Below are 8,863 nucleotides of genomic sequence, written 5' to 3' on the forward strand. Positions count from 1 at the left end.
GGTGGTCCACGATAAATCTGGCCCCCGGGAAGCCGGGGGGGAGAGTGGGCAGTGTTGCTTTCCTCAGCTCAGCTCACTGCTTGGAGCAGCAGGCCCAGCAGGGAGCAGCAGAGGGCCAAAAGGGCCCCAGCATCACTTGGCTCCAGAACCAGCAGAGGGCCCCCCAGAGACCAGGGAGCAGACGGCTTGGACCCAGTGTGGGGCTGCCGTCTTGGCCTTATGACCAGTCCAGGGTTCCAGAGGTCGTCGGTGTTCCTTCCTCTTCAGAGAAGAGGGTGAGAGGACCCCGTCTCAGACGAGCCCAGTACAGACTAATCAAAAAACCCCAAAGAGGTTGTTTCTGGTGTTCCGAGACCAACTATTTTCAAATACAGACTGCACATACCCCAACATAATCTGGAGGGGCTGCGGGAGAGGCAAATGCAAGGCCCTCAACGACAGCCTTGGTGAGATTCAACCCCAGCTCACTCCCACCCCACTCCACCCAGTTAGAGCTGGTAACAGCTGGCCTCTTTCTCTTGGTTACCATGACCACCAACATCCCCTCACTTTGGGGGGGGGGGGAAGAAAGCTTTTGTTTAACAAGATTTAGAGGTCCATTTTAAATTAACTTCAAGTAAGCTAGAGAGGCTACGGTCTGATAAACCCTGCCAGAGAAAGACAAGGAAGACAAGCGGGAGGTCGATCGATCGGCTGACTATATTGACAAGATACTGATTGGTTACATGTTGAAGAAAACATACAATACAAAATACAGAAAAAGTTGGTTCCATCCCCTCCCACTACCCCCCCTTACCCACCCACCCCCAAATACTCATCATTGTGATTTGGTCAGAACAGGGCTCAGAGCCAGAGGTCAGGGTGACCAAGGACGAGGGGGAAGGGGGCTGTGGGCAATGGGTTCGTGGCTGTCACAATAATGCTGTGGTAATGCTGTGGGTTCTCTCCCAGCTGTGAGTCGGGGGTGGGGAGGGGACGCTGCAGCCTGATGACAGCCAGCTGAGGGAAGAGCTGCCTCCCCCTTCCCTGGCCCCTAGGGCCTGCCCCGTCACCCAGAACGAAGCGCACTCCAAACACAGTAAGGATATGGATGCTCTTGCTGAGCCCGCTCATCAGCAAGAGGGAAAGAAGGGTAACTGCTCCAACCCCCTCCTCCCCATACACCAGGGTGGGGGGAACAGGGGCACGTGGCTACTACCGGCAAAGGAAGAGTGGGAGAGCAGTAGAAAGGGCAGAAGTGGGAAGAGCAGATCATATATATTAAAAAAGTGACTTAAGACTTAAAATTGAATTAGTATTTGTACAGAAAGGTGCAGGTGGAATAACTCACTCCGGCCTATGATCAAAACGATATGGAGAAACCATGGTGGGCCCCTCCCCCTGCCCCCCAGTGGTGGCCCGAGTCGGTAAGTGCGATTGGTTAGAGTGGATTCCAGTCGGGTCGTTGAGGCGGAGGAGGTGGGGGCAGTGGGCAGGTAAGGGGGGCTCAGTTGCTGCAGCACTGGCTCCGGCTGGCAGGGTTGTTCTCCTGGAGGTCCACTCCTCGGTTCCGGCCCGGAGCACAAGCTGTATTCTGGGGCTCGTTCTTGGGAAGCTTCTTAGCTGTTTGGGAGACGAGGGGGAAGATGGGTGTTTGTGGGGGAACCCTAGTACTCTCCCAAGTCCACTTGGGTACCACCCAATCAGAGATAACCAACATCCTGATGGATGTGTGCTCTATGTGCCAGGTATATTTTGGGTCTTTCAGGAAACCGAGGCGAAGAGGGGTTAAATACCGTGCCCAGGACCACAGAGTTAGTAAGTGGTAGACCGAGGATTCAAACCCACACAGCATGACTCTAGAGCCAAATAAGCCCCCCAGAAATCTTAAGTGGGTAGGGGGCTGGTGATGTACAGCTTTAGGTGGGTGGTACACTGCAGGGTCAGGAAGTGAAGTGGTGAGACTTTGGCCCAGGCTTTAGAAACTTCTGGAGTGAGCTATCTATACCTGAGAGTCAGATGAAAAAGAAAACAATTTTATCAAAGTATCAAAAATGGTAAAAGATCTGTTGGTGAAGGGACCCCACAGACCTACTACAGAACAGCAGGCAAGTAACACACCCTGGTTGGGGGAGGGGAGCCGAGGCAACTTACCTATTGCCATGAAAATTTCATTCACGTTCATCGCAGTCTTTGCTGATGTCTCCATAAACAGCAAACTGTTGTCCTCTGCATAGGCTTGTGCTTCCTGATTTGGATGGAGGTGAGAAAGTGGGTGGGAGGGAAACACTGACAGTTGGCAGGGGCTGAGGCCCAGGATAAAAATCTTCCCTGATCACAGTGTCTTCCACACAACAGAGACAACACAGGGGTTTTCAGGCCTAAGGCTCCCCTGCTCTGAGTTCCCCGCTTCACATACAGCACCTCTCAGCTCACACACGTTGGCAGAAGTTTGACTCAGGTCTCCATAGGCCCATTCTGCCTTCTTGCTCTTCAAAATCACTAGGCTAGGAAATATTTCTAGAAAGCTATCCTACAAATACACTTGCACATTTGGACAAAAGTATGTGGATGTCGACTACGGCACTGTTTCCAGTCTTTTGCAATTACACACAACCTACAGGTCCATCGGCAGTGGAGTGGTAAAAAAGTTAAGTATATAGTATGTAAAGAAAGGGATTCATACGGTTGTGCATGTTTCCAGAAAGACAAGAAACTGCGAGGAACCTGGGGGAAGGGAGATTGAGCTTCTAGGGTCAGAGACCCAAATTTCATCCTGTCTACCTTCTTGTACTGTTTAAAATCTCCTATGTGCACACATTACCTGAAAAAGTCTGTCTTTTTCACCGTTTCGTTAAAAAGCCAGTTCATAGAAAAAATTAGCTGAAGCTTCTGCTATCCATATGCACACACACCCCACCACCACTGACAGAGAAGGCGGAGTGGTGGACGGCATCCCCTTTAGGCCCATGCTCGAGCCGTGAGGGGACGGCAAACAGAAGCTCCCCTGCTGCCGCCCAACGCAGCCCTTCACAAAGCCCGAGCAGCCTGGGGAAGCCGAGTGGAGCTGGCTCGTCCTCCCCGCCGAGCCTGGTCCGTCCCCCACCTGGAACTCCACGGCTCTCTTGCTGGCCAGGTCGGCCTTGTTGCCCGCGAGCGCGATGACGATGTTGGGGCTGGCCTGCCTCTGCAACTCCTTCACCCAGTTCTTGGCCCGCGCAAACGTATCCTGGGGAGACAGGGCCAGAGCGTCAACGGGACGGAGCAGGCATTCTGCCCAGGGCTGTTCACTGGAGAAGCTGGCGCTGGCAGAGCCCAGGTGTCTAAGATGTCACCACCCTGAAGATTCTGGCGAGACACCCCCAAACACCAGAGGAAATGTGCCCACCCCCCCATTCAAGAACAAAGGGTTGAGAAGCAAGGGAAAATCTTTACTGTGTTGGTGATGTCGTAGACCACGATGGCAGCCTGGGCCCCCCGATAGTACATGGGGGCCAGGCTGTGATACCGCTCCTGTCCAGCTGTGTCCCAGATCTCAAACTTGACTGTTGTGTCGTCCAAGCAGACGGTCTGTGTGAGGAAGGCCGCTGGAAGAGGGAGGGCAGTGTTACCAGGCGCAGAGGGGCCGAGGAGACACCCTCACGTATCTGCACTGTGCCATCCGGGCTCTGGCACTTAGAAGCCCAAAAACCCCCAACCCGGCGGCCAGAGAAGCCGAGCAAGGCAGGTGGAGCGGGCGCTTCTGTGAGTCGAGGGGGCTGGGAGTTGCACAGGCTTTACAGACCCAGCCAGGCAAGAGTGGGAGGAGAAGGGAAGCCTGCTTGTACTTCAGCCATTTCAGGAGCCCTCTCTGAAGGACCAGCGGCAAGGGGCAGGAAAGGGAAAGTCTAGGAGAAACCTGGCTCCAGGCACAAAAGGGTGGGCCCACGCTGCTCCTTCTCCTCCCTCCCCTCAGGGAACAGTCCTAGTCCCTCCGTCTGCTCCAGCCCAGGGGCACTGCTGGCCTTCGGTGTCCTGAGGACACTCTCACACACACTCAGCCCCGCTGCGGAAGACTGAAGTACACGCCGTGCTACTGCCAGGCGGGGGCTGGGTGGCCTGCTTCCCACTACCCCTGCCACCTCCAGGCACGCTGGCTAGCCGCCACCCTCGGCTTTGCCCTCGACTTTATTCCTGATTGGCTCGACTTCAGGGAACACAGTGACCCCATCTCTGGCCTGAGGAGGCAGGGGAACACACGGCACCTGTGCACGTGCTTCAAAGGAGTCTCGCAGCTGGGGCTGGCAGGTGGGAGTCCCAGCAGAGGATCCCCACGGCTCTGTGCAGGAAGCCCGCTCCCCTGGTCGGCCCTCCCCCCTCCTCCCTGAGGGGCCTGGGGCACCGCCTCACTTCCCCTCTCCAGCTCCTGACTCGAGTGCTGAGGAGGCAGCAGAAGACTGCTGACACGGCCTACTTTGTTTCCAGCTGCCTGGAAACCTCCCACCAACCAAGAGGGTAGAAGAAAAAGGATGACTCAAGCCCAAGGTCGGCCCCAGCCCCTCGGGGTGTGTACTGGCCACCGAGGCAGGAGGCTGAGTCCAGGCCCTCACGTGCTAAATGCTGACCACTGGGAAATCAATGACGGGCTCTGAGCTCAAGAAGGGGTAAAGGTCAGCTTCAGAAACACCAGCTCACTCACGAGGCCATTTCCCCATTCTGGAACGTGGGGGAGGCCGGGGTAGATGCACTGCCTGGTAGCGGTAAGAAGAACCCTCAGAGAGGCAGACGCAGCCTCTCCCTCCCCAGGCCAGTGGAAGGGTGTACCCGGGGCCACACGAAGAAATCAAGAGACGGAACCAGGAGAGGAAGGCAGTTTTCGACTCAGCTAATTCCTACTAGATGCTCGTTGGGACTCTGACATGGAGACCAGCTGCTGGGTTTGATTCCAGGGCCCAGATGAGGCGAGGTGCTGCTGCCCCAGGCATGCTTAGCCTCTGGGCAGTCAGCTTGCCTTCTCCTCAACGCCAGGGCATTTCTTCCACTTCCCTGAGGCCACCCCCTCTCCCTCAGGCCCACTCACCTCCAATGGTGCTCTCCTGGTACTCGTGGAATTGACCCTTGACAAAGCGGAGGACGAGGCTGGATTTGCCCACTGCGGACTCCCCCAGCAGGACCAGCTTAAACTGACAGATCTTGTTCCCAGCAGCCGGTCCGTTGGGTCGTGCTGCACCTCCCCGACCCGCCATGGCCCGTCCCGCTGCAGTGGTGCCGGTGAGCGTGGGGGCGGGGGCCAGTGCTGTGCAAAGAGGCACTTAGTGGGGAGGGGCCTCCAACTGCAAGGGAGAAATCGGAAGTGCTGTGTTAGGCCAAAGACTGCCACCCAGTGAGCCCTCCCTAAACCACAGGTTACTGCCCCGCCCTGATGACCTGGGTGACTGTCACACGGGCCCTAACTAGGCTGTACCACACATCTCCTAGCCCTACAGCTGTCCGACAGTAAAGGGAAAAGTGGTCCCCCAACTCTAGGCTCACAGTTCTGAGCAAACACACTGACTTCCCATCCCCAGCTATGTACATTCACATACAAAGAAACACCCACAGGAGAGGAATGGGCATATGCCAGCCTGGTGACAGTTAAGTCAACAGGCAACACGGGGTACCAAAAAATGGCTCAGGAGACACTAGGATCTAGCTCAACAAACAGCTGACCTGCGGTCTGGTAGCTCAGATCACAGCCTGCCTCTGTGCAAAGCCAGAGTGGGTGGTGAGGCCAACCAGGGAACGGGGAGTCCCGGTGGAAAGCTCCTCAGACAAGGTGCTCGGCCAACCTCGTGGGCGCTCAGGGACCAGGGCCTGGCCAGGTGCAAGTCGTTATCAAAAGAGCTGTTTTGTCCTGCCATCTCTGGTCTCAGTGTGAGGCTGGAATCAAAGCCCTATTTCACTCCCTCATCCTGAGCCTCTTCCCCCCAGCTCTCTCATTTTTGATGGGCCAGAAGTCTCACACACATTAAAAAACCAAACACACACAAAACCAAACACACACCACAGCCAGCGAGCTCTGCTGGCAGTCAGAACAGCTGCCAAATTTCCCTTTTAAATAGAGACCTCAGTTCCATTCTCCACTGGCAGAGGCAGGGCTGAGGGAGGACGAGGGGGAGGTGTGGGAGGGCAGAGACAAACACGGGTACCAAGACCAAGACCTGCACACCCGGCAGCTGGTGTTCCTGCACTGACATCTTAGTCACTCAGTCAGGGGTACCCTCAGAGGCACCAACTTTTTTTCTTTGTTTTTTTAAGTTTTGGAACTGCAAAGAAGGATGAGGAGGCTATCTCCAGAAGCCTCTCGAAGACTTATACTAGAAGGTATCAGAACGTACACAGAATGTTTGACAAATGAGCACTGTGAGTAGGTACTGTGTCCTAAACACGCTGTGCAGCATTTGAACCTAAGCTGAGAAGAAAAGGTTTGGATGAGACTGCCCTGCGCAGAATAGCGTCTATGCAGGAAGGGTCTTCGGAGCAAGACAGCCCTGACCTGTCCCTGAGCGCAGGGAGCGCGTTCCCTGACAGCCAAAGGACGGGGTGTGAATGAAGAGGGGAACGTTTGTGGGAAGCAATGGTCTGTGCTCATGTGAGAAGCAGGCACAGAGGGCTTGCTTTGTGCAACCTCAAATCGTTTCTCCACGTCCAAGTTCTCCCAGCAACTCATTTAAAAAGTGAGCTTCAGGAAGAGTGATTCACTAACCAGGAACAACAGTTTCCTTTCTGGACGGTACTAAAGGAAAAGAGGTTTGAAGCGGGGGCCACCTATTCCCCAAGAGTACAAGGAAGGAAGCATGTGGGGGGGGGGCGGAATCTCAATTAGTGACAAGAAATGCCAGTTTTGAAATATGTTATAGTTTAAGATGCTTTCTCTTTTCACCCCAGTCAATGATGTTGGCAAGATTCTACACTATGGCCCTTGAGGTGAGGTCTGTGCGAAGCATGTGGGGGGGGGGGGCGGAATCTCAATTAGTGACAAGAAATGCCAGTTTTGAAATATGTTATAGTTTAAGATGCTTTCTCTTTTCACCCCAGTCAATGATGTTGGCAAGATTCTACACTATGGCCCTTGAGGTGAGGTCTGTGCTTCTGGCTTCTTTGCGGCCTTCCTCTCTATGTTCTGGACAAACAGGGAATTCAAAGAGCGCTCACCAAATGAAATTATTTTCAGAGACAGCTAACATTTACTGAACACCTGCACAACCATTATCTCCTTTGAGCTTTAAAACCATCTCCCATTTTTCAGATAAACAGCCTGCGCTCAGGTGTTCAATGCCCTGCTCAAGGCCACCCAGCACATGGTGACGGAGCCTGGACGCCAGCCATCCTCCCGGCTGTAGGGAGAACGGCTGTAGGGAGAACGGTGGAGGCAACGCCCACCCTGCGTTTGGTTTCGGGCTGCTGGGTGAATGAGAGACTCTTTTTGTGGCAGCAGCTTTGCTGGCCCAGCAAGGGCTGGCTCTGGCTGACAGTCACAGTGATCTTGTAGTCCCTGTGTATTCCTGCCACCAGTGGGAGGAGTCGCCCAGGGCCAGGCCAGGCAACAGCAATGATGGGAAACCACGATGGAATTACAGGTTGGTTATTACCACGAATCCATGTGACACATAATCTTGGCCGGACAACAGAGTATGGCTGGGGCACTGGAGAAGGAGGTCTGAATGAGTGGGGTGAGGGGAACAGAGGTGAAGACTCTGATTCCAAGAAAACCAAGGCAGCTGGGGCTGAGGGCCACTGGGGTAGGAGGTAACCAGCATCTACAAGTCAAGAAAAACAGAGGTAACATCTAAGTCTCGTCTCTGTCAAACCAGTGGGTTTCCAAACCTGCCCAGACAGAATCTGATTTTTTAAACAAGCCAGAAGAGACAAATAACTTCCATGCGGTGGTTCTCAACCCTGTCTGCACAACAAAATCACGTGCGCAGCCAGCCCCCAGAGATCCGATGAAGGTTTGGAGAAGGGCCTGCGTCTGCATTTCTTAAGCGCTGTTATAGGTGCTCCGCCTGGCGCAAACTGCCTGGTGACATGTTCTGCCTGGATGCTGGTCCTGCCTTCCACAGATACCTGAGCAGGCACACACAGCATTTTTTTATGGCCTGTTGCCTCGTGGTTTTCCTGGACCCACTTAGTGATCACGTGAGCAGAGGTCTTGACCCTTCCCAGACAATAAAGCACAGAGGAAGTTGATTCTGCCATGAAGGGCACATGGAGACATGCAGGTGCCTCAGACAGGCAAAGGCCACACTCAGAGCCCCAGGAAGCCCTATGTCCTCCCCTCCCAAGACTGGGAAATCAGAGACGGAGCCCCTGGCAGGTGGTAAAGATGAATTCACTGAGCTTGCCTGCTGTCTGGGCGAGGCAAGCCCACTGTGGCAATCTTTCCTCCTGAACCAGCAGCTAGAATTACCCACAGGTGCAGTCAAATGATGGAATTATAACCCAAAATGGCACAGTAAAAGTCTTCGGGTTTTTTTAATAATTTTTCTTTTTTTGGCCATACCACGTGGCTTGCAGGGATCTTTGTTCCCCAACCAGGGATCGAACCCGTGCCCCCTGCATTGGGAGCACGGAGCCTTAACCACTGGACCATCAGGGAAGTCCCCAGTAAAAGCCTTCTTTCAGACCAAAATCCAATTCCCTTTAAGAGCTAAAGCTGTGGTCAAAGTTCCTTATAAGATACAGAGTAATATATATATATATATATAGTTGTCAAAAACATATATATATATTTATATATATAAAAAAAAATATATATATATATATATATTTTTTTTTAAAAACCGTTTCTCGGGCTTCCCTGGTGGCGCAGTGGTCGCGCGTCCGCCTGCCTATGCAGGGGAACCGGGTTCGCGCCCCGGTCTGG

General features: G+C 53.8%; 1 protein-coding gene across 4 annotated transcripts in view; it reads right to left on the minus strand.

The window, feature by feature from the left end:
- Positions 1–680: 680 nt before the first annotated feature.
- Positions 681–8,863, minus strand: part of RAB5C (RAB5C, member RAS oncogene family) — a 22,634-nt gene continuing 14,451 nt past the window's right edge. For 3 of the 4 annotated variants that reach the window (XM_007129050.4, XM_028484670.2, XM_028484669.2), the window contains exons 2-6: positions 5,039–5,291; positions 3,415–3,566; positions 3,086–3,208; positions 2,134–2,227; positions 681–1,602 (exon numbers count right to left, since the gene is read on the minus strand). In XM_007129050.4, coding sequence (XP_007129112.1) covers positions 1,487–1,602; positions 2,134–2,227; positions 3,086–3,208; positions 3,415–3,566; positions 5,039–5,204 — 651 coding nt within the window. In that variant the 5' untranslated portion in view covers positions 5,205–5,291 and the 3' untranslated portion in view covers positions 681–1,486. Of the gene's footprint in view, positions 1,603–2,133; positions 2,228–3,085; positions 3,209–3,414; positions 3,567–5,038; positions 5,292–7,589; positions 7,607–8,863 lie in introns of those variants that run through there. The other variant, XM_028484668.1, reaches the window with a different exon arrangement.

This window comes from Physeter macrocephalus, unplaced genomic scaffold (genome assembly GCF_002837175.3).
Source record: "Physeter macrocephalus isolate SW-GA unplaced genomic scaffold, ASM283717v5 random_209, whole genome shotgun sequence".
NCBI lineage: Eukaryota > Metazoa > Chordata > Mammalia > Artiodactyla > Physeteridae > Physeter > Physeter macrocephalus.